The sequence below is a fragment of the Zosterops lateralis genome (genome assembly GCF_965231275.1).
Source record: "Zosterops lateralis genome assembly, chromosome: 1".
Classification (NCBI taxonomy): domain Eukaryota; kingdom Metazoa; phylum Chordata; class Aves; order Passeriformes; family Zosteropidae; genus Zosterops; species Zosterops lateralis.
Genome location: NC_139762.1, coordinates 149600117 through 149625865, shown reverse-complemented (window position 1 = coordinate 149625865; position 25749 = coordinate 149600117). Strand labels below are relative to the sequence as shown.

Here is a 25749-nt window from a genome sequence, read left to right as displayed (position 1 = left end):
GCTCGGCATTCCCAGAATTTGGGGTTTGTGGGGTCAGTTCCAGATCCTGGGAGGGGCCTCGTTCCCACACCTGCATCCCGAGGGACACAATTCCAGAGGGATCCTTGTTCCCAGCCCCAGATCCGCAAGGAAGGATCCCAAAAGGATCCAAAAAAGATCCCGACCCTCCACATCCCAAGGGATCCCTTCCCATTCCCAAAAATCCCGGGAAGTGCCAGAGCCGTTCCCAGCAGGGGGATTCCCCCCAGCCCCGTTTTCCAGGGATCTCTGGGAATATTTCTGCAGGAATTCCAGTTGTGATCGGCCACTTTTCCCGGGAATCCTCACCTTCAGTCCTTTCCCCTTCTTCCCGAGACCCTAGATCCCGGAATTCCATCAATTCCAGGGGAATAGTCCCAAAAATCCCAACCTGAGTGTTCCCTCTGGTGCTGTCCTTGTTCCCTGAGAGCAGATCCCACCCTGGATCCCACTGGATCCCTTCAATCCCGCTTGTCTCTGGGATCAGCTCCCTCAGCTGCTCCTGGGAATTCCCCCATTCCCAATCCCATCCCCATTCCCACCCCAAAGAGCTCCAGCATGATCCAGAAGTTCATGATCCCGGGATCTCACCCTCATCCCATTCCCATTCCTATTCTTATTCCCGTTCCCACCCCGAGGAGCTCCGGGGTGATCCAAAGGGTCGGGATTTCGGGATCTCACCGGGATCCCGTTCCCAATCCCATTCCAGCCGGTGACCCCGGTGACATGGCACGCCGAGGGCGATCACCCTTGGGGGTGATCCAGAGGTTCAGGATTTGGGGATATCACCCAGATCCCATTCCCAATCCCATTCCCAATCCCATTGCCATTCCAGCCGGTGACGCAGGTGACGTGGCACGCCAAGGGCGATTACTGGGCCTCGGTGCTGCGCAACCCCGGCGGGCGGCAGGTCCTGATCCACCAGAGCAGCCGTCGCTGGAGCCAGGATCCCTTCCGCAAGAGCCCGGGGATGATCCAGTGTGTGCGGTTCCACCCCATCCGGCCCTACTTCCTGGTGGCCTCCCAGCGCTCCGTCCGCATCTACAACCTGCTGCGCCAGGAGCTCACCAAGAAACTGCAGAGCAACTGCCAGTGGATTTCCAGCATGGCCGTGCACCCCGGAGGTTGGACCCCTGGGATCTGCTGGGAATTCCTCTGGGGATATCGGGGATCCAGCTGATCCCGGGGTTTGGTTGTTTTTTTCCTGTAGGGGATAACGTCATCTGCGGGAGCTACGACAGCAAACTGGCCTGGTTCGATCTGGACCTGAGCACGCGGCCCTACCGCCTGCTGAGGTGAGACTCGGGCTTCCTGAGCTCTGGGAGCCCTTGGGATCCCTTGGGATCCACTGGGAGTTGCTGGGCTTGTCCTGGGAGCATCCCCAATGTCTCGGCTCTCTGTGGGATTATCCAGAGAGAATCCCAGGTCATTAGCCCACATTATCCTGGGTTGTTATCCCAGTTTTTCCTGGGTCGTTATCCCAGATTATCCCATGTTATCCCAGATTATCGTGGGTTCTTACCCCACATTATCGCTGGTTGTTATCCCGGATTATCCCAGGTTGTTATCCCGATTTTTCCAGGGTTGTTATCCTGATTTTTCTGGGGCTGTTATCCCACATTTTCCCAAGTTGTTATCCCAAGTTCTTTTGGGTTGTTATCCTAGATTATCCTGGGTTATTATCCCACATTATCCCAGATTGTTATTCCAGACTACCCCAGGCTGTTATTCCATTATCCCTGATTTTCCTGGGCAGTTATCCCAGTTTTCCCAGCCCATTTTCCCAATTTTCCCTGCCTGTTATCCCGGTTTTTCCTGGGCTGTTCTCCTGATTTTCCCAGGCAGCTGTCCCAGTTTTCCAGCCCATTATCCCAATTTCCCCTGCCTGTTATCCCAATATTTTCCCTGCCCATTATCCCAGTTTTTTCAGGTCCATTATCCCGATTTTCCCCACCTGTTACCCCAGTTTTCCCTGACCATTACCCTGGATTTTCCCTGTTTGTTATCCTGTTTTTTTCCCTGTCCATTATCCCAGTTTTCCCATGCTGTTATCTCAGTTTTTCCCAGTTTGTATCCCAGTTTCCACTGCCCGTTATCCTGGATTTTCCTGGTCCATTATCCCGATTTTCCTGTGCCATTATCCCATGTTTTCCCAGACCCTTATCCCAGTTTTCCGGTCTGTTATCCCCTTTTTCCTGTGCCGTTATCCTGATTTTACCAGCCTGTCATCCCCTTTTTTCCCATGCTGTTATCCCAATTTTCCCATTCCATTTTCCCATTTTTCCCTACCTGTTATCCCGATTTTCCTGCTGGTTATCCCAGTTTTCCTGTGGATTTCCCCTCAGGCACCACCGCTGTGTGCTGCGCTTGGTGTCATTCCATCGCCGGTACCCATTATCCCGTTTTTCCTGGTCTGTTATCCCAATTTTCCTGGAGGTTTTCCCAGGCTGTCATCCCGGTTTTGCCCAGGCCATTACCCTGATTTTCCCAGGAAGTTATCCCCGGTTTTTCCTGGGCAGTTATCCCATGCCGTTATTCTGATTTTCCCTGCCCATTATCCCGTTTTTTTTTTTCCCAGTCCATTATCCTATTTTTTCCCAATCCATTATCCTGATTTTCCGTGTGGTTGTCCCGTTTTTCCTAGTCCATTATCCCATTTTTCCCAGTTGTTTATCCTGGTTTTCCCGGTGATTTTTCCAGGCACCACCGCCAGGCCCTGTGCTTGGTGTCGTTCCATCGCCGGTACCCGTTATCCCAGCTTTCCCATCCATCATCCTGATTTTCACTGGTCCATTATCCCAATTTTTCCCATTTTTTTATTCCCATGTTTTATTCCCAATGATTTTTCCAGGCACCACCACCGTGCCCTGCACATGGTGTTGTTATACTGGCATTACCCGTTATCCTAGTATTCCCTCTTGTTATCCCGATTTTTCCCTGTCTGTTATCTTGATTTTCCAGGTTATTTTCCTGGCTTTTCCAGGCTGTTATCCCAGTTTTTCCCTCCCGTTATCCCAGTTTTTCCCAGTGATTTTTCCAGGCAGCACCGCCGTGCCCTGTGCTCGGCGTCGTTCCATTGCCAGTACCCATTATCCCATTTTTCCCTGCCCGTTACCCCAATTTTCCCGGTCCATTATCCTGATTTTTCCCAGTCTATTATCCTGATTTTCCCACCCCGTTACCCCAATTTTCCCGGTCCATTATCCTGATTTTTCCCAGTCTATTATCCTGATTTTCCCACCCCGTTACCCCGATTTTCCCGGTCCATTATCCTGATTTTTCCCAGTCTATTATCCTGATTTTCCCACCCCATTATCCCATTTTTCCTGGCTGTTTATCCTGGTGTTCCCAGTGATTTTGCAGGCACCACCGCTGGGCGCTGCGGACGGTGTCGTTCCATCACCGGTGCCCATTATCCTGATTTTCCCGCTCCGTTACCCTGATTTTTCCCAGCCCCATTATCCCGATTTTCCCTGCCCGTTATCCCGTTTTTTCCGGGCCGTTTAATCCCGTTTTTCCCGGTGATTTGGCAGGCACCACCGGCGGGCGCTGCGGGCGGTGTCGTTCCACCGACGGTACCCGCTGTTCGCCTCCGCCTCGGACGACGGCACCGTCATCGTCTGCCACGGCATGGTCTACAAGTGAGGCTGGGGAGCCTTTGTGGGGTTCACGGGGATCCGCTGTGGGATTTGGGGGATTCCTTTGTGGGATTGGTAGGAATTATTTGCGGGAATTATGGGATTTATTTATGGGCTTTATTTGTGGGATTTTATTTATGGGGATTTATTGGATTTATCTATGCGATTTATCTATGGGATTTAATTATGTGATTTATGGGATTTGTTTATTTATGGGATTTATGAATTTATTTATGGGATTTATTCGTGGGATCGATTTATGGGATTTGTGGGAAATGATGGCATTTGTGGGAATTATTTATAGGTTGATGGATTTGTTTATGGGATTTGTTTATGGGATTTATGAATTTATTTATGGGATTTATTCGTGGGATTGATTTATGGGATTTGTGGGAAATGATGGCACTTGTGGGAATTATTTATAGGTTGATGGATTTGTTTACGGGATTTATTTAGGGAATTTATTCGTGGGATTTATTTTTGGGATTTATTTATGGGATTTACAGGATTTACTTACAGGGTTTACAGGAATTACAGGATTTATAGGATTTGCTTATGGGTTCATGGAGTTAGTTACAGGATTTATGGAATTTATGGGAATAATTACGGAATTTATTTATGGAAATTATTTATGGGATTTATGTTCATGGGATTCACGGGATTTATGGGATTTATTTATGGGATATTTGGATTTATTTATGGGATTTATCGATGGGATTTATTTGTGGGATCTACTTGTTGGATTCATTTGTGGGATTGATTTTTGGAATTTGTGGATTTATTTATGGGATTTATGGGAATTATTTATTGGATTTATGTTCATGGGGTTCACAGGATTTATGGAATTTATGGATTTATTTATGAGATTTATGGGAATTATGGGATTCACAGGAATTATGGGATTTATATGTGGGAATTATGGGATTAATAGGATTTATTTGTGGGATTTATGGATTTATTCATGGGTTTATAGATTTATTTAAGGGTTTTATTTATGGGATTTATTTATGGGATTTACAGGATTTAATTATGGAATTTTTGGGATTCACAGTATTTATGGGATTTATTTATGGGTTTATGGAATTATCTATGAGATTTATGGAATTAACGGGATTTCTGGGATTTATTGATGGGATTTATAGGTTTATTTATGGGATTTATTTGTGAGATTTATTTATGAGATTCACGGGATTTATTTATTGGATTTATGGATTTATTTACAGGATTGATTTATGGGATTTATATATGGGACTTATGGGACTTACTTGTGGATTTGTTTTTGGGATTCATGGGATTTATTTGTGGGATTTCTGGGATTCGCAGCATTTATGGGATTTATTTATGGATTTATAGATTTATTTGTGGGGTTTATGGATTCATGGGATTTATTTGTGGGATTTCTGGGATTCGCAGCATTTATGGGATTTATTTATGGATTTATAGATTTATTTGTGGGGTTTATGGATTCATGGGATTTATTTGTGGGATTTCTGGGATTCACAGCATTTATGGGATTTATTTATGGATTTATAGATTTATTTGTGGGGTTCATGGATGTAGTTCCAGGACGGATTTATGGGGTTTGTTTATTTTCAGTGACCTGCTGCAGAACGCGCTGCTGGTGCCGCTGAAGGTGCTCAAGGGCCACGTGCCCACGCTGGACCTGGGCGTGCTCGACGTGGCCTTCCACCCCCAGCAGCCCTGGCTCTTCTCCTCGGGCGCCGACGGCACCGTGCGCCTCTACACCTGACCCGGGACCCGCCAGCGCTCAATAAAGGGTTTATTTTTTTTAGGAACAATTCTGGGCTCTGTGTGTCCTAAATTCCCCAGTATTTCCATTCCCACATTTCCCATTGACCTTGCACCCGACAGGATCAACTGGGATCTAACGGGATCCAGCGGGATCTGTCGGAATTCCCAGCACTCGATAAAGGGGTTTTTTAGGCACAGTACTTGCAATACTTGCAGTTCCAGGCTGTGTCCTGAATTACACAATATTCCCACATCTCCCAGTGTTCCTCACACCTGACAGTCCTCAGGGAATGCACCAGGATCTGGCAGGATCAACCAAGTTCCGCTGCCGTCAGAGTTCCCACACCCTGAGCTCATAAAAACTTTTTTTGGATACAGTTCCAGGCTCTTCATGGCCTGAATTCCACAATATTCCCACATTTCCACATCTCTCCATGTCCCCATCCCCACATTCTCTACACCTGACAGGCCCACTAGGGATCCCACAGGATCCAGCAGGGATCTACTGGGAATTCCGGGCTCAGAATTCACGGCATTCAATAAAGGCTTTTTTTGGATAGAATTCCGGGCTCTTTGTGTCCTGAATTCCACAATATTCCCCAATATTCCCATTCCCACATCCCTCAGTGTCCCCATCCTCACATTCCCTACACTTGACATTCCCCAGGGGAACCTGCCGGGATCCAGCTGGATCCGCTGGGATCTGCCACCATTGGAATTCCTGCTCCCAAGGCTCAATAAATGGTTTTTTTTTTTTGATACAGTTATGGGCTTTTTCTGTGCTGAATTCCCAAATATTCCCATTCCTACATCTCCCAGTGTCCCCATTCCCACATTCCCGAATATCCCCATCCTCATCCCATCCCCACATTCCCTACATGGAGAATTCCCAGGATCCCCTGGAATCACAAAAGGCTTTTTTTGCATGGAATGTGACCTGGAATGGGATCTGGAATGGGACCTGGAATGGGATCTGGAATGGGACCTGGAATAGCATCTGGGATAGGACCTGGAATGGGATCTAGAATGGAATCTGGGACAGGATCTGAAAATAGGATCTGGAATGGGATCTGGAATGGGATCTGAAAATAGGACCTGGAATAGGACCTGGGATGGGATCTGAAAACTTCCCCTGGAATAGGACTTGGAATGGGATCCGGATCCGGAACAGGATCTGCACCAGGATCCCAAAGGAAAAATCAGAGGTGAGAGAGAAACAGGGCAGGACAAGCCTGGAAATCCAAAATTTTCTCTATGGATGAGAGGCTGAGAAGAACCCCTGGATCATCCCCTGGATCATCCCCTGGATCATCCCCTGGATCATCCCCTGGATCATCCTCTGGATCATCCCCTGGATCATCCCCTGGATCATCCCCATGGAAACACAGGTGGGATCACCTCTCCCCAACCCCCAAATCTGAGGAATCCCAGAATTCCAGAGTGGGATCAGGAGCCAAAAGGTTTATTTAAAAATAGGTCTCTGTACACGGGGAGATTCCAGCTGGGAATTTTGGGAACGGATCCTGGATCCACTGGGAAGCAGCAGAGTGGGATGTGGGGGTGGGAACGGATCCCGGATCCATCGGGACCAGCAGCAGGGCCGGGATCAGGCTCTGTCTGGATCCCATCCTGAATTTTGTCTGTTTTCCCACTTTATTTGCCCCTGTGAGTGCGAAGCCACCGATATTCTCGAGGAAGGAGGAGCGGGAGGACTTTTCCCATGGATTGGGATCCCCCGGGGTATTGCTGAGCAGAGCTAGGAATTCCGGGAATTCCAGGATTCAGAGGAGGTGTCCCAGAGCCTGGGAATTTCTGGGAATTCTGGGGATTTTGGGACTCAGAGGAGGCGGACCAGGCGTCCCAGGGTTTCGGCCACCTTGATCCTCACGGCCGGAACCGGATCCTTCAGCAGCAGCTTCAGGGCTGGAACAGCAGAGTGGGATCGGGATTGGGATTGGGATCGGGATTGGGATCGGGATTGGGATTGGGATCGGGATTGGGATTGGGATCGGGATTGGGATCGGGATTGGGATTGGGATCGGGATTGGGATCGGGATTGGGATCGGGATCGGGATTGGGATCGGGATTGGGATCGGGATCGGGATTGGGATCGGGATTGGGATTGGGATCGGGATTGGGATTGGGATCGGGATTGGGATCGGGATTGGGATCGGGATCGGGATTGGGATCGGGATTGGGATCGGGATTGGGATTGGGATTGGGATCGGGATTGGGATTGGGATCGGGATTGGGATCGGGATTGGGATCGGGATCGGGATTGGGATCGGGATCGGGATTGGGATCGGGATTGGGATCGGGATTGGGATTGGGATCGGGATTGGGATCGGGATTGGGATCAGGCTCAGGGTCAGGACCAGGATCAGGCTCAGGATGGGGATCAGAGTCAGGATCAGGATGAGGACCAGGATGAGGATTGGGATCAGGATTGAGATCAGGATTGGGATCAGGCTCAGGATTAGGATCAGGATCGGGATCAGGGTCAGGATCAGGGATTAGGATTTTTGGGATCATCTCGAGCCAATAATGTTAATTCTTTGAGATAATCCCAAACCTTCAGTTTCAATTTTACTTTTTTTGGGATCATCCTGTACCTTCAGTTTTAATTTTTTGGGATCCTCCTGAGCCTTCTCCTTTGAATTTAAATTATTTTGGGATTATTTCAACCCTTTACTTTTCATTTTAGGAGTTTTGGGATCATCCTGTACCTTTAATTTTCATTTTTTTGGGATCATCCTGAGCCTTCCTTTTTCATTTATTTGGATCACCTCAAGCCTCTATTTTAGTTTTTTTTAGGATCATCCTGAGTTTTGTTCCCTTTTCTCCCCCCGGAACTTTCCCTGTCAATCGCCAAATCCCGAATAACGATAGCAACAAAATCCTCTTTTTTTTTTTTTTTTTTTTTTTTGGGAAAAACAAACCCTAAAAAATTCCCCCCCAGGGATTTTCCTGACCAAACTTCTCCCAAATCCTGGAGCAGCTCCAGGAATTAATCCAGGGTTTTTTATTCCAATTTTTTTTCTTTTTTTAACCCAAATCCTTCGAGACTTTCCCACATTCCCGATGGGATCAAAACCCCCCCAAAAATGATCCCAAAAATTCCCAGAATTCCGAATGAATTCCAATCCCTCCTTTTTTTTTTTTTTTTTTTTTCCTCTCCTCAGAGCCCAAAGGAAAAAAAAAAAAAATGACTTCTTTTTTTTTCCCTTTTTTAGAGTTTTTGGAAAGCTGAGGAATTTTCCAGGCTCAGCTCCACGGGATGAGGTCAGAGCTGAGAGGGGGAAAAAATCCCTGAAATCCAGGAAAGTGATTTCATCCTGCGCCCAGGGAGCCAAGAGGGCCCTTCCTGGGAGGGTCGGGACACAAAGCCCAAAATTCTCACCCGAAAATCCCAAAACACCCAAAAAATCAGTAGTTTTCACCTAAAAACGGGGGGTTTTTCCCCCGTAAAAATAGCACTTTTTTCCCCCCTAAAAATGGATTTATTTTCCTTAAAAATGAGGGATTAAAAAAACAAAAGGGGATTTTTTTTTTTTTAGCCCTAAAAATGAGGGATTTTCCCCTAAAAATAGGAAGCCTTTTCCTTTAAAATGAGGGATATTCCCGAAAAATGGATTTTTTTGTCCCTAAAAAATCAAGGGTTTGGCCCTAAAAATAGGAATTTTTTTTACCCAAAAAAAGAAACTTTTTCCGTTAGAAATGAGGGATTTTTCCCAAAAAATGGCGGGGGGGGAGTGTTTCAGGGGCTTCCTTAAAAATGAGAATTTTGGGCCCAAAAATGAGATTTTTTTTTCCAAAAATGAGGGATTTTTTTTTTCCCTGAAAATGGGAATTTTTTCCTCCTAAAAGTGAGGGATTTTGTTCACAAAAATTGGGATTTTTTTTCCTTAAAATGAGGGATTTTCCCCTAAAAACGGGGGGTTTTTTTCCACCCTAAAAATGAGAAGTTTGGTCCTAGAAAATGAGAAATTTTTTTTCCTTAAAAATGAGGGAAATTTTTTTTTCCTTAAAAATGTGAGATTTTTCCCTAAAAATGGGAAATTGAACTTAAAAGTTGGGACTATTCTCAAAATGAAAGTTTAGTTCCCATCAAAGGATTTTTTTTTTCCTTAAAAATGAGAAGTTTGGTCCTTAAAATATGGGATTTTCCTCAAAATTGAAGTTTAAATCATAAAATTGGGATTTTTTTTACCCCTAAAAATCAGGAAATTTGCTCTAAAAAGATGGAATTTTCCTAAAAAAAGGAAATTTAGGAAAAAAAATCATGATTTTTCTCTAACAATAGGGAAATTGGCACTATAAATTTAAGTTTAGATTGTAAAAATTGGACGTTTTTCCCCCTAAAAATGGGAATTTGGCCCCAAAAATGTGGAATTTTCCTCAAAATTGAAGTTTAGATCCTACAAAATGTAGAATTTTTTTTCCCCCCTAAAAATCAAGAATTTGGGATTTTGGGAATTCAGGATTTTGGGAATTTGGGAATTCGGGAATTCAGGAATTTGCAAATTCAGGATTTTGAGATTTGGAGATTTCGGGGATTTGGGAATTCCCACTTACCGGAGATGAGCTGGTCCAGGTCCACCTGCTGGCCCTGCTCCTCGTCCACGTGGAGCACCAGGAACCCTGAGGGGAATGTCGGGATTGGGATCGGGGAATATTCCCGAAAAAACTCCCAAACTTCTCCCAAAATATCCCCAAATCAGCTCCAGACCCTCCCAGAAGTGACGTCACCTCCTGGTGACAAAAACCACCACGGAGACCCCAGAGGTGACAGAACCAAAGTTCACCTGGGGACAAGTTTGGGGTCACCAGAGACCCCAAAACCTTCAAAATTATCCCAAAAATCTTCCAAAACCAACTCCAAACCCCTCGGGGACCTTCAGGAGTGATGTCACTTCTGGTGACAAAAGCCACCACCGTGACCCCGAGAGGTGACAGAAGCCGGGAACAAGGTTGGGGGTCACCAGAGACCTCAAACTTTCAGATTATTTAAAAACCATTCAAAATCACCCCTCCAAAAGCCCTTGGGGACCGCATGGGTGATGGCACTCCTGGTGACACAGGCCACCGCGCTGTCCCTGTCCCTCACCAATGAACATGGCCGCCGCCGCCCGCAGCTCCCGCCAGGGGCTCTTGAAGTAGAAGAGGTTGGTGGAGATGAGGCGACTCAGCAGCGTCGGGTGGCTGCGCATCTGCGGGGACACAGGGGACATTGGGGACATTGGGGACACCGAGAGGTACTGGGGACATTGGGGACATCAGGGACTTCAGGGACATTGCAGATATTGGGGATAGCAGGGATATTGGAGGGATGTTGGGGACATTGGGGACACTGGGGACATTGAGGGGATAGGGGACATTGGGGACATTGAGAGGATTGGAGACATTGGGAGATTTTTTTGAATGTTGGAAATGTTGGGGATATTGAGGACATTGGTATATTGGGGAATTGGGGACATTGAGGACAATTGGGGCATGCCCATATCCCAGTGTCCCACTCCCAATCCATCCCCATATCAAAATCCCAATGTCCCAAAGTTCCAATGTCCCAATATCCCAATGTCCCAAAGTCCCAATGTCCCAATGTCCCAATGTCCCGATATCCCAATGTCCCGATATCCCAATGTCTCAAAGTCCCAATGTCCCGATATCCCAATATCCCGATATCCCAATATCCCAATGTCCCAAAGTCCCAGTGTCCCAATGTCCCAATGTCCCAATATCCCAGTGTCCCAATGTCCCAGTGTCCCAATGTCCCAATTTCCCAATGTCACAATATCCCAATACCCCAATATCCCAATACCCCAATATCCCAACGTCCCAATGTCCCAATATCCCAATGTCCCAATATCCCAATATCCCAATGTCCCAATATCCCAATATCCCAATGTCCCAATATCCCAATGTCCCAATGTCCCAATATCCCAATATCCCAAAGTCCCAATGTCCCAATATCCCAATGTCCCGATATCCCAATGTCCCAATGTCCCAAAGTCCCAGTGTCCCAATATCCCAATGTCCCAATGTCCCGATCCCAATATCCCGATATCCCAATATCCCAATGTCCCAATATCCCAGTGTCCCAATGTCCCAATTTCCCAATGTCGCAACATCCCAATGTCACAATATCCCAATACCCCAAAGTCCCAATGTCCCAATATCCCAACGTCCCAATCCCGCCGTGTCCCAATCTCGCACCAGGAACTTGCAGACGTCATTGATGAACTCCCCGTAGTGGATCCCTCTCTCCTCCCTCAGGTGATTCCCGAACATTTCCCGCAGCTCCTCGCAGCCCAGGCTGGGCCCGCACATCCTCAGCGCGAACTTGCACGCCTGGAAAACCAGGAATGCTGGAGACCCGGGATGGGGAAATCCCTGGAATTCCTGGGAACGGGGCGGGAGAAGCTCACCTTGACCACGCCTGGCTCTGGGTCCTGCAGGTGCAGCAGGAGCGTGACGAGCCCATTGAGGATCTGCTCCGAGAAAACCTCAGAGTCGGAGCGGCTGAAGCGGGACAGGTTTCCGAAGAGGATGATGGAGGAGCGACGGAGGTCTGGGTGTTCCTGGGAAAACGGGGAAAAACGGGAATCACGGGGAGAAAATGCCAAAATCCCCATCCTGGGATCCCAAAATCCCCATCCTTTTATCCCATAAATTTCCCATCCTGTGATCCTGAAATCTTTCTGTGATCCCCAAATCCTGTCGTGTGATCCCAAAATCCCATCCTATTATCCTGAAATCCCATCCTGCGATCCCACTTTTCCCACCATTCCCATCCTGCAGATCCCACCCTCATCCCATTTTTCCCACCATCCCAATCCTGCTGTCCCCCAAGTCTGGGGCACAATCCTGATGGGACAAAACTGGTGGGAAAATCCCAGCGGGAAAATTCCAATGTGACAATCCCAAATGGGAGAATTCCAGTGGGACAATCCCACTGGGGAAACTCCAAATGGGAGAATTCCAATGGGACAATCCTAATGAGACAATTCCAATGGGAGAACTCCAATAGACCGATCCCAGTGGGTTAATCCTAATAGGACAATTCCAATGGGAAAATCCCAATGGAGAAATTTCAATGGGAAAATCCCAATGGGAACGATTCCAATGGAAAAATCCTGATGTGGCAATCCCAATGGGACGATTCCAGTCAGAAAATCCCAATGGGAAAACCCCAGCAGGAAAATCTCAGTGGGACAATTCCAATGGGAAAATCCCAATGCGATGATCCCAGTGGGACAATTCCAATGGGAAAATCCTGATGGGATGATTCCAATGGGCCAATCCTAATAGGACATTTCCAATGGGAAATTCCCAGTGGGACTATTCCAAATGGGACAATTCCACATGGGAGAATTCCAACAGGATAATTCCAATGGGAAGATCCCGATGGGAAAATTCCAGTGGGGAAATTTCAATGGTGAAATCCCAATGAGACAATTCCAGTGTGACAATTCTAACAGGACAATTCCAGTGGGACATTTCCAATGGGAAATTCCCAATGGGACATTTCCAATGGGACAATTCCAATGGGATGACTCCAATGGGACAATCCCAATGGGAAAATCCCAATGGGCACAATTCCAGTGGGACGATCCCGATGGGAAAATCCTAGTGGGACAATTCCAATGGGGACGATTCCAACGGCAAAATCCCAATGCAATGGTTCCAATGGGACATTCCCAATGGAAAAATCCTGATGGACCAATCTCAGTGGCACAATTCCAGTGGGACAATCTCAGCGGAACAGTTCCAGTGGAAAAATCTCAGTGGGATGATTCCAATGGGAAAATCCTAACGGGATGATCCCAACGGGATGATCCCGACGGGCCGATCCCAGTGGGATAATTGCGGTGCGACAATTCCAATGGGACAATCCCTGTAGGACCCTCAGCTCAGCATATGGATGAGAAGTCAGGAGAAATCTCAACCCGAGGGCGAAATTCAGGATGGGAAAACCACCTATGCCCCCAAGGCCATTCCCAACTCCTGGAATTCCGAGCAGGAATTGCTCACGCTGTCAAAGAAAGGCCGGATGCGGATGGCGATGTGCAGCAGCGTGGACTGCACGTCCCGCTCCTCCAGGTGATGCAGGATTTTGGAGAGGCTGGACATGGCCTCCAGCGCCAGCAGATTGTTGGGATCGTCCTTGTCGTCCATGCCGTTGACCATGGAGGCCAGCAGCTGCGAGCCGTGCCGCCGGATCTGCCGGGAGAAAACACCAGGAAAACTGGGAAAAACGGGATACGGAGCCCCGGCAGGGAGCTGGGACGGATCAGCCCAGAGAAAAGAGGGATTGAAGGGATCCAGGGGGGAAAATTCCACAGGGAAAGCAGGAATTCGAGCTGGAATTCTGGAAGAAAAATGAGAATCTGAGGTGGAACTGTGGAGGAAAAAAAACCCAGAATTTTGAGTTGGAATCCCAGAGAAAATATGGGAATTTGAGGTGGAATTCTGGATGAAAAATTGGAATTTGAGCTGGGATTCCAGAAAAAAAAATCAGGAAGTTGAGGTGGAATTCTGAATGAAAAACTGGCATTTGAGGTGGAATTCTGGAGAAGAAGTGGGAATTTGAGGTGGAATTCTGGAAGGAAAATGGGAATTTGGGTGGAGTTCCTAAGAAAAAATTGGAATTTGAGGTGCAATTCCAGAGTAAAAAGGGGGAAACTGAGATGCAATTCCGGAGAAAAAGCAGTAATAAACCCAGGAATTCCAGCTGGGAAAGGCAAAGATGGGAATTTTACAGAGCAAATAGGAATCTCAGCTGGAATTCTGGATATTTTGGGGAGCCAGAGGGAGTTTGGGATCTGCTCCCAAGGGAAAAAGGGATGGGGAAAGAGGGAATGGCCTCAAGTTGGGATTTTTGGGAATAGTCCCCTGGAATTGATGGAATTTCGGGATTTGGGGCCTCAGGAAGAAGGGGAAGAGACTGAGGCTGAGAATTCCTGGGAAAATTGGCCGATCCCAGCTGGAATTCCTGTGGAAATATTCCCAAATCCCTGAAAAACGGGGCTGGGGAGAATCCCCCTGTTGGGAATGGCTCCAGCACTTCCCAGGATTTTCAGGAATAGTTCTGGAGAATTCTCAGGACTTTTAGGATTCAGAGCCTCCCGGTGCATCCCAATCCCCATCCCACAAAACTTCCCCCCGATGTTTTTTGTGGGAATCCCAACCCTTCCCTTTGCAGAACCAGAAATCCATTCCCCGCTTCCCGAATCCCAAAACCCTGGGAGCTGATCCCACCTTTTCTGGGGATCCCGAGGCCACATTCCCGAGGCCCCGGAGTGCCAGGACCCGCACCAGGAGGGAGGAATCCTTCTCCAGAGCCGTCAGAGCGTCCAGGAGCGGCTCCAGCAGGATCAGGTCGTTCACCACGTTGTGGTTGAGGAGCTGGAGAAGGGAAAAAACCTTGGGATACACCAGGAAAAAAGCCCTGGACAGATGAGCTGGAATTCCTGGGGGTTGGAGCTGCTCTGGGATAATCCAGGGAAAATTCAGCCCAGGGTGAGATTATTTGGGATTTGATGCAGGATTGGGAAAATTTGGGGATTTTTGGAAAGATCGGGCCCCTGAGAGCTGCTTTGGGGCTGGAATTTCCCCTCATCTGGCAGATCCGTCAGAATTTTCCTTTTCTTCCCCTCGGCTCCAGCTGGAATCTGAAACCCTCTGAGATACAAGCAAGCTCCCAATTCTGCGATGGGCTCCAGGAGGAGTTGGGAATTTGGGATAGGAGATGGATGGATGGATGGATGGATGGATGGATGGATGGATGGATGGATGGAGGGATGGATGGATGGATGGATGGATGGATGGATGGAGGGATGGATGGAGGGAAGGATGGAGGGAGGGATGGATGGATGGATGGAGGGATGGATGGATGGATGGATGGAGGGATGGATGGATGGATGGATGGATGGATGGAGGGATGGATGGATGGAGGGAGGGATGGAGGGAGGGAGGGATGGATGGATGGATGGATGGATGGATGGATGGATGGATGGATGGAGGGATGGATGGATGGATGGATGGAGGGATGGATGGATGGATGGATGGATGGATGGATGGAGGGAGGGATGGAGGGAGGGATGGATGGATGGGGGGATGGATGGAGGGATGGATGGATGGAGGGAGGGATGGAGGGATGGATGGATGGAGGGAGGGATGGAGGGATGGATGGATGGATGGATGGATGGATGGATGGATGGATGGATGGATGGGGGGATGGATGGAGGGATGGAGGGATGGATGGATGGATGGATGGATGGATGGATGGATGGAGGGAGGGATGGATGGATGGATGGATGGATGGAGGGAGGGATGGATGGATGGATGGAGGGATGGATGGAGGGATGGAGGGAGGGATGGAGGGATGGATGGATGGAGGGAGGGATGGATGGATGGATGGAGGGATGGATGGATGGATGGATGGATGGATGGATGGATGGATGGATGGAGGGATGGATGGAGGGATGGAGGGATGGAGGGATGGATGGAGGGATGGAGGGAGGGATGGAGGGAGGGATGGAGGGATGGATGGAGGGATGGATGGAGGGATGGAGGGATGGATGGATGGATGGAGGGATGGATGGAGGGATGGAGGGAGGGATGGAGGGATGGATGGATGGATGGATGGAGGGATGGATGGAGGGATGGAGGGAGGGATGGAGGGATGGATGGATGGAGGGAGGGATGGATGGATGGATGGATGGATGGAGGGATGGATGGATGGAGGGATGGATGGAGGGATGGAGGGATGGATGGAGGGATGGATGGATGGAGGGAGGGATGGAGGGATGGATGGAGAGAGGGATGGATGGATGGAGGGATGGATGGATGGATGGAGGGATGGATGGATGGATGGATGGATGGATGGATGGATGGAGGGAGGGATGGAGGGATGGATGGAGGGATGGATGGGGGGATGGATGGATGGACAGATCCATAGATGGGTGAATCCATGGATCCATGGGATGGATGGATCCATAGAAGGGTGGATCGATGGATGGCTGGATCCATGGGGTGGATGGATCAATGGATGGATGGACAGATCCATGGATGGACAGATTCACGGATGGGTGGAACAATGGATCCACGGGACGGACGGATGGATCCGTGGATCCACGGGCACAGTAACACCGGACATTGCCGTATTTCGGGGCTCACCTCAGCCAGGAAGGCGGTGCTGGTCACCCTCTGGCACTCGAAGACGCTTCCCAGGGCTGGGATGAGGCTCCGGATGATGGGGGGGAGCCGGGGCCCGCAGAGCTGAGCCATGGCCCTGTGTGGGACACAGCACTCGGAATTCCGGGAATCCCAGAAATCCTGGGAATCCTGGACATCCCAGAAATCCCGGCAATCCTGGGAATCCTGGAAATCCCTGGGATTGACCCACATGGAAGGAACGAAACCCACCCGGGTTTTCTTTGGGATGAGTCACTCTGGACTTATTGGAACGTTCCCTAAAGTTGGAAAATCCCAATGGGTTTTCCAAGGGAATGTCCCAGGATGGGAAAAGGGAGAAGTTTTCCAATGGAACCTTTGGTGTTCTCCGGAAGTGAGAAGGGAACAGGGAAGGGAATGAGCTCAGCTGTGGGAATGGCTGGAAATTCAGGATGGGTGGGAAATGGGATCAGAAACACCAGGAATTCCACACTGGGATCAATGGTGCTGGAATTCCACACTGTGATTGGTGACACTGGGAATTTCACAGTGAGATCATTGGCACTGGGAATTCTACACTGGGATCAATGGCACTGGAATTCCACATTGGGATTGGAAACTGGGAATTCCAGAGTGAGACTGATAAAACCAGGAATTTCATCTCGGGATTGATGGCACCGGGAATTCCAGAGTGGAATCAGTGACGGCAGGGAATTCAGAGTGGGATCACTACATGGGATCCCAATACAGAATTCCACAGGGGATTGGAGACACTGGGAATTCTGCTCTGGGATCCATGGCACTGGAATTCCACAGTGGAACTGGAAACTCTGGGAATTGCACAGCGGGATTGATGGTACCAGGAATTCCGGAGTGGGATCAGTGACAGCAGGAATTCCAGAGTGAGATCATGACATGGGATCCCAACACTGGGAATACTACAGGGGATTGGAGATACCGGGAATTCCACACGGGGATCATTGGTGCTGGAATTCCAGAGTGGGCTTGGTGACATTGGGAATTCTGAGGTAGGATCAGAGACTCTGAGAATTCCACATTGGGACTGGAAACACTGGGAATTCCACAGTGGGATTGATAAAACCAGGAATTCCACACTGGGATTCAAGATACCAGGAATTCCATAGTGGGATCGAAGACGCTGGGATTCCACACCGATACCAACTTCCAGCTCCAGCTGTGTCCACCCCTCCACATTCCCGGGAGTGAAACAATCCCACTCCACCCCAAAAATCCCAGGATTCTTTAGGAAGAGCCCCCAAATCCCATTCCCGGAATTCCATACCCGGCCAGGAGAGCGATCCCGTCGTGGTGCCGCTCAGGAATCGCCATCAGTTCCCAACCTCCAGCGTTCCCCACATCCCGAACGACATCGTCGTTCCCAGCCCGGGACAGCATTGCCTTCAGCGCGTCCACGGCACAGCTGGAAAATCCGGGACTGGGTCAAGGATTGGGACTGGGATTGGGTTTGGGATTGGGTTTAGGATTGGAGCTGGGATTGTATTCAAGATAGGATTTGAGGTTGGATTTGGGATTGGATTTGTATCTGGGATTGGATTTGGGACTGGATTTGGGATTGGATTTGGGATTGGGATTGGGATGGGATCTGGGATTGGATTTGAGATAGGATCTAGGAGATTGGGTTCAGGATTGAATCTGGGATCGGATTTGGGATTGGATTTGAGATTGGATTTGGGATTGGATCTAGAATTGTATTCAAGATTGGATTTGGGATTGGATCTGGGATTTGGTTCAGGAATGGATTCGAGGTTGGATTTGGGGTTGAATTTGGGACTGGATCTAGGATTGGGTCAGGGATTGAATTCAGGATTAGATTTGGGATTGGATTCTGGATTGGGGTCAAGATTAGATTCAGGATTGGATTTGGGTTTGAGTTCAGGATTGCATCTGGGATTGGATTTGGGATTGGATTCGGGATTGGGTTTAAGATAGAATCTAGGACTGGATTTGGGATTGGATCTGGAGTTGGAACTGGGATTGGATCTGGAACTGGATCTGGAATTGGATCGGGAATTTGCTCTGGCTCCATCCTGGATCTCCCAAGGGAATTCCGCGCCGGAGGACACCGGGAATGCCAGAGCTGGAGAAACCCCACCACATCAGGAACGCGATCCAAGACAAATAAACCAAAATGGGAAGGGAAAAACTCCGGAGCTACTGGAAGGAATTTTTTTTTTTTCATGGAACGAACAATTTATAGCCTTGGGATTGTTTTGCCTCGGAGCAACATCTGGAAAAGATCCGTTATCCCGTCAAAACACCGGCAAGAGGAGCCAGGGATAAATCCCGGCTGCCGGAATGGGGATCCCACACACGAAGGAAATCTGGGATTTGGGATCAGCCTTTGGAGCTGCTGGCCTGGAGTTTCCTGTTGGGATTTCTCCCAATTCCCTGGGGAGCCTCTGGGATTTTTTGAAGTGGGAGAATCCTAAGGATTTCATGACAGCCTCTGGAATGTTGAGAATTTGGGAATGATGATAGAAAAAAACCAATCCCAAACATGGGGATCGCCCCGGAAAACGTTCCTTGGGGATCTGGAGCATCCTTGGATTCACGGGATGGGACCAGCCCAGAGGTTTTCCAACTTCTGCCATTCCATGAGTCCATAAGAACCAAAGGATCCAAGATCCATGGAAAAAAGTCCAAGGAAGAGGCACAAAAATGGAATCCCGGATGGAAAATTCCAGAGGTTTTTAAAAAAACCACAAAAACAAAAAAAAAACCCAAAAAAAACCCCCAAAAAACCAAAAAGAGCCTGGTGAAGCTTTCCCTGTTTTGGACGGCCCAAAAAGTGCAACAAAGAAACGGAAGGGCAAAATTCCAGGAAAAAAATAAACTTGGGAGTGCCAGAGAGATCTTGGGAGCCTCTGGGATTAATTAAAGGTTAATTAAAGATTAATTAAGGCTTAATTAAGGAAAATTTGGGATGCAGCCACTGTCTGTCATGGGAAATCTTGGAATCTTGGGAACTTCTGGAATCCGGGAATGGGGTGGGAATGGATTTAAGGTTGATCCCAATCCCGTTATCCCAGGATGGGACAACTCCAGGGATGTCCAAGGAATTCCAGATTAGTTTGGGATGAAGGGAATTTTGGGATCATCCCATTCCCAACTTCTCATTATCCCTGGGACGGAAATCCAGCTCCAGTTTTCCTGGAATTCACTCCCTCACTCCTCCTTTTCTTGGGAATCTGCTCCAACATCCCGACCCTGCTCCGGATGCTCCATCCCATTCCCGCCTCCCGAATTCCCCATCCCAGCCTTGGATCCAACGGATCCCATGGATCCTGTCCCATTATCATATCATCCCATAAATCCCATAACTCCCATTGCATTCCCATCCCATCATTCCCATCTCATCCCATTATCCCATAAATCCCACAAATAAATCCCATCCCACTATCCCATCCTCTCCTTCCCGTTATCCCATAAATCCCATGAATCTCATAATCCCATGGATCCCACCCCGTTTTCCCCCAGACCCGTCTTTCCAATGGAATTCCCATCCTTTCCCCAAAGAATTCCCACTCTTTTCCCACAGAACTCCCACTTTTCCCCCCAAAATCCCCATTTCCCCCCTAGAATTCCCGTTTTCTCCCCCACCTGCAGGGCTGGAGGCTCCTCTTGTCCCGGCCCTGCAGGGATTTGGGGATGTGGAGCCCCAGGGAACAGCCCAGGCGCAGCATGAGGCTCTGGAAAAGTTTTGGGAAGCGTTCCAGGACCGCAGCCGCCGCCTCCGGCACAGACATGAGCTCATCCAGGGCGCACGTGGCCTGCCAAGGAAAAAGGGGAAAAAAAAACGGGAATCTCCCGGGAAAAACACTCGGAAAAAGGATTTTCCTGCTCCCGGATTTAACCCCTGCTGGAACTTCCAGGGATTTGTTTTTGTTTTTTTTTTTTTTTTTTTCCCTAGAATTCCCGTGGATTTGGGGTTTTTCCCTGCTGGATTTGGGGTTTTCCCTCAGAGAATTCCCATGGATTTGGGGTTTTCTCTCCCAAAATTCCCATGGATTTGGGTTTTTGCCTCCCAGAATTATTCCCTGGTTTCCTGGGAATTTTTTCCCTGATTCCCTTGCAATTGCTCCTGGATTCCCTGGAAATTATTCCGTGGCCTGCCAGGGAAAAAAAAAACGGGAATCTCCCAGGAAAACCTCGGAAAAAACTCTCGGGAAAAGGTTTTCCCCCCCGTTCCTGGCTCCTGGAATTAACCCTTCCTGCAACTTCCAGGGATTTGGGGTTTCCCTCCCCAAAATTCCCATGGATTTGGGGTTTTTCCTCATGAAATTCCCCTGGATTTGGGGTTTTCTCTGCTGGAATTACTTTCTGATTCTCTGGAAATTTCTCCCTGATTTCCTGGTAACTTCTCTTTGATTCCCTGGGAATTATTCCCTGATTCCCAAAGGTTTCCAGACCCTAAAACCCAAGTGTGGCCTTGGGAATTGCTCTCTCATTTCTGAGGGATTCCAAAGCCGGAATTACCTGGGAAAAAAAATTTAGGAAGCGTTCAGGATTTTGTCCCTGGGAATATTTTTCCATGTGGGAATTTTTTTCCCACCTCAGAGCATTTTTCCCCCCTGGAATATTTTCCCACTCAGGAATGATTTTCCCCTTGGGAGTATTTTTCCATTTGGGAATGTTTTTTCCCCCCAGGAATTAATTTTTCCATCTGGAAATGATTTTCCCACCTAGAAATAATTTTTCCCCCTGGAAATATTTTTCCATTTGGCAACATTTTTCCATTTGGGAATATTTTCCCCCTTGGGAATATTTTCCCACCCAGGAATATTTTTCCCACCCGAGAAATATTTTTCCCCTTGGGAATATTTTCCCACCTGACAATTTTTTTTCCCACTCAGGAATGAATTTTTTCCATCTGGGAATGATTTTTTCCCCCTGGGAATTTTTTCCCACCTGAGAAGTATTTTTTTTTTCCATTTGGGAATATTTTCCCACCCAGGAATATTTTTCCACCAATAAATTTTCTCCCTTAGGAATTTTTTTTCCCACCTGGGAATATTTTTCTCACCCAGGAATATTTTTCCCCTGGGAAACATTTTTCCGTTCCATTCCCAAATATTCCATCTGGGAATATTTTTTGGCCTCAGGAATTTTTTCCCCCCTGACCCTTTCCCTTTTCTCCCTTTACCCCAAACCTGATTCCCGTTGGATTCTCACCAGAATTCCCAGATTTTTTTGGGAATTCTGTGGGAACACTCACAGCCAGTGGCAGGATTTTTCCACCTGGGACATTTTTTTCTATTTGGGAACATTTTTCATTTGGGAATATTTCTCCACCTGGATATTCTTTCCCACTTGGGAATGATTTTTTTTTTCCTTTTGGGAACATTTTTCCCCCCCAGGAACTTTTTCCCACCTGAGAAATATTTTTCCATTTGGGAATTTTTTCCCCGCTGGGAATACTTTTCCCTCCTTTCCCCTTTCCAAACGCAATTCCCGTTGTAATCCCAGCAGAATTCCCAGGATTTTTTGGGAATTGCAGGGAGCACTCACGGCCAGGGGCAGGGCTGTGGCCACTCTGTGCCTGCCCGAGCCCAGCAGGGAAGGTTTGATCTCCTGGAAGGGAATTTCCCTCTCCAGCTTCTCCAGGAGCTGCTCCAGGATTTGGGAATTCAGCGATGGATCCATGCCCAGAGCCCTCCACATGGCGCGGCTGGAGCTGAGGGAAAAAAAAAAAAAACAAACAGGGAATTTCCAGCTTTTTATTTTTTATTATTATTATTTTTTGGCAATTTCTGAGAATTTTCTGGGAATTTTGGGAAATTTCTGAGAATTTCTGGGATTAAAACTTAGATTTTTTTTTTTTTTTTTTTTTTTTAGGGCTGGAATGATGGGAAAAGGACAAAATTCTGGGAGTTCTGGGATTAAAAATTGGATTAAAAGCTGGATTTTTAAAGGAATTGCATGGATGTAATGATGGGAAAAGCCACAGAATTTCTGGGAATTCTGAGATAAAAATGGGACTTTTTAGGGCTGGAATATCGGGAAAAGCACAGAATTCCTGGGAATTCTGGGGAATTTCTGGGAATTCTGACAATTCTGGGATAAAAATGAGATAAAAATGGGGTTTTTTTAGGGCTGGAATGACGGGAAAAGCTGGGAATTCTGGGATAAAAAACGGGATTAAAAATGGGATATCAAGAAAAGGACAGAATTCCTGAGAATTCCTGGGAATTCTGAGATAAAAATGGGATTAAAAATGAGATAAAAAGAAAACTCCCATTTTTCCAGGGATTTGGGGCTGGATTTGAGATTTTGGACTGGGGCTGGATTTAGGATTGGGGGTTGGAATTTTGGGATTGAGGCAGGAATGTTGTGATTGGGGCTGGAATTTGTGATTTGGGTCTGGATTTGGGGTTGGAATGTTGGGATTTGGGGCTGGATTTGGGATTTGAGATTGAAGTTGGAATTTTGGGATTGAGGTTGGAATTTTGGGATTTGGTCTGGATTTGGGACTGGAATTTTGGGATTTGGCGTTGGAATGTCGGGATTCGGGGTTGGAATATTGGGGTGTGAGGTTGGAATCCTGGGAATTGAGGCTGGATTTGGGATTTGGGGCTGGAATGTTGAGCTTTGTGGTTGAGGTTGGAACACTTTGTGGTTGGGATTGGAATGTTGGGATTTGGGGTTGGAATGTTGGGATTGGAATGTTAGGATTGGGATTGAGGCTGGAAAATTTGGATTGGGGCTGGATTTGGGATTGGATTGGGGATTCAGGGCTGGAATGCTGGGATTTGGGGCTGGAAAATTTGGATTGGGGCCGTAAAATTGGGATTTGGGACTGAAGCTGGATTTAGGGTTGGGGGTTGGAATGTTGGGGTTTGGGGCTGGATTTGGGATTGAGGGTGGAATGTTGGGATTGGATTTGAGTTTGGAATGTTGCGGTTTGGGACTGGGGCTGGATTTGGGGTTGAGCCTGCGTTTGGGATCGATCTGGGATTTGGGGTTGGAATTTCGGGATTGGAGCCGCATTTGGGGGTGTAACGTTGGGATTCGGGATTGGGACTGGAATACTGGGATTTGGGGCTGGAAAACTGGGATTTGGGGTTGGCGTTTGGGGGCTGACCTGTCGAAGGGCAGGGGGTGCCCCAGCAGGCAGCAGACAACGGTTTTGGGGTGCTGCAGGCCCAGGATGAGCACGGACTGCTGGGCCGCCCTCCGCAGCTGATCCTCCTCCAGCAGCTCCAGCTTGGAGTGCAGCACCCCCAGCAGCTCCGGGACCTACGGGAAAACAGGGAAAAAATACGGGAAAAGAGGGAAAAGCTGGAAAAGCTGGAAAAGCTGGAAAAGATGCAAAAGCTGGAAAAGAGGGATGGGATCCTAAGAGCAATCCTTGGATGGGTTCGGGAAATGTTGGAGGGTTATTCCAAAGGGAAGAATTCCAGGGGTTTTGGGAGAGGGAGGAATTTGTGGGAGATTCTCAGGGAAAAAAAAAAAAAAGAAAAAAAAAAAAAAGAAAAAAAAAAAAAAGGGATTTTGGAATTGGTCGGGGAATGGTTGGGGTTGGAAAATCACTGGAAGCCCATTGGATCCCATTCCTGTTATTCCCATTCCCAGTTTCCCATTCCCATTCCCAGTTTCCCATCTCCATTCCGAATTTCCCACCTCCATTCATATTCCCATTCCTGTAATTTCCCATTCCAATTTTCCCCATTCTCATCCCGTTTCCCCATTCCTGTTTTTCCCACTCCCATTCCCAATCCCAATTTCCCACTCCCATTATCCCATTCCCACTTTCCTATTCCCATTCCATTCCCAGTTTCTCACCTCCATTACCACTTCCCATTTTTCCCATTCCCATCCCATGTCCTTTATCCCACTCCCAGTTTCCCACCTCCATTCATATTCTCATTCCAAATGTCTTATTCCTATTTTTCCTATTCCCATTCCCAGTTTCCCACCTCCACTCCCATTCCCAGTTTTCCATCTCATTCCCAGTTTCCCTATTCCCAGTGTCCCCATTCCCAATTTTCCCAGTTTTTCATTCTCAGTTTCTCATCCCCATCCCATTCCCATTTCTCCCTTCCTATTTTCCCCATTCCCATTATCCCCTTCCCATTCCCAGTTTCCCATTTCCCATTTTTATTTTTCCCAATCCCACTATCCCATTCCCATTATCCCATTCCCAACTTCCCATTCCCATTTCCCCATTCTCGTTTCCATTTTCCCCATTCCCAGTTTCCCATTTTCAATTTCCCATTCCATTCCCATTTTTCCCATTCCCATTTTTCCATCTCCATTCCCATTTTTCCCATTCCCAGTTTTCCATCTCCATTCCCATTTTTCCCATTCCCAGTTTTCCATCTCCATTCCCATTTTTCCCATTCCCAGTTTTCCATCTCCATTCCCAGTTTTCCATCTCCATTCCCATTTTTTTCCCATTCCCAGTTTTCCATCCCCATTCCCATTTTTCCATCTCCATTCCCATTTTTTTCCCATTCCCAGTTTTCCATCTCCATTCCCATTTTTCCATCTCCATTCCCATTTTTCCATCTCCATTCCCATTTTTTTCCCATTCCCAGTTTTCCATCTCCATTCCCATTTTTTTCCCATTCCCAGTTTTCCATCTCCATTCCCATTTTTTTCCCACTTTTCTCATTTTTCCCAATTTCCCCTTTTTTCCCAGTTAATTCCCCACCCCCTCACCTTCATCCCACCAGCAATTCCAACCCTAAAACCCCCCAAAACTCCCCCAGTGCAACAAATTCCCTCCCCGGAACCGCAAAATTTCCAGGATTTTTTCCCTGGCAGCCCCAAATCCCCAGGATTTCAGGATGAGCTTTGGATTTCAGGCAACTCAGAGAACTTTGGATCATTCCCAACTCCAGAATTCCGAGGAGGGAAAAAAAAAAAACCAAAAAAAACAAAAACGGGAAAGAGGCTCCAGCTGGTTCCGATTAGAAGGAAATTTATCCTGAAAATCCTGGGATTAGACGGAAAAACCCCAAAATTCCGACGGATTTTCCAGCCAGGAACGAGGCTGATCCAAAGGGTTTTTCTGGGATTTAAGTTTTCCTGGGATTTCTGAACTCCTCAACTTTGCTTTTCCTGATTTTTGGGGCTTTTTACCCCAATTTTTTTTTTGGCAAATCCCAGCCCCGAAATC

General features: G+C 47.7%; 2 protein-coding genes across 2 annotated transcripts in view; one reads left to right on the top strand and one right to left on the bottom strand.

Moving 5' to 3' along the window:
• Positions 1–5415, top strand: part of BOP1 (BOP1 ribosomal biogenesis factor) — a 44708-nt gene extending 39293 nt beyond the window's left edge. The window contains exons 13-16 of the mRNA XM_083872427.1: positions 854–1142; positions 1229–1313; positions 3552–3659; positions 5253–5415. Coding sequence (XP_083728553.1) covers positions 854–1142; positions 1229–1313; positions 3552–3659; positions 5253–5406 — 636 coding nt within the window. The 3' untranslated portion in view covers positions 5407–5415. The remainder of the gene's footprint in view (positions 1–853; positions 1143–1228; positions 1314–3551; positions 3660–5252) is intronic.
• A 1439-nt stretch (positions 5416–6854) lies between these two features.
• The window catches only part of MROH1 (maestro heat like repeat family member 1), an 87245-nt gene continuing 68350 nt past the window's right edge, over positions 6855–25749 (bottom strand). Inside the window, exons 33-44 of the mRNA XM_083861517.1 lie at positions 23710–23864; positions 22073–22302; positions 20229–20718; positions 17890–18027; positions 16590–16704; positions 14670–14816; positions 13443–13631; positions 11837–12151; positions 11625–11759; positions 10516–10618; positions 9984–10049; positions 6855–7331 (exon numbers count right to left, since the gene is read on the bottom strand). Of these exons, the coding sequence (XP_083717643.1) occupies positions 7246–7331; positions 9984–10049; positions 10516–10618; positions 11625–11759; positions 11837–12151; positions 13443–13631; positions 14670–14816; positions 16590–16704; positions 17890–18027; positions 20229–20718; positions 22073–22302; positions 23710–23864 (2169 nt within the window). The 3' untranslated portion in view covers positions 6855–7245. The remainder of the gene's footprint in view (positions 7332–9983; positions 10050–10515; positions 10619–11624; positions 11760–11836; positions 12152–13442; positions 13632–14669; positions 14817–16589; positions 16705–17889; positions 18028–20228; positions 20719–22072; positions 22303–23709; positions 23865–25749) is intronic.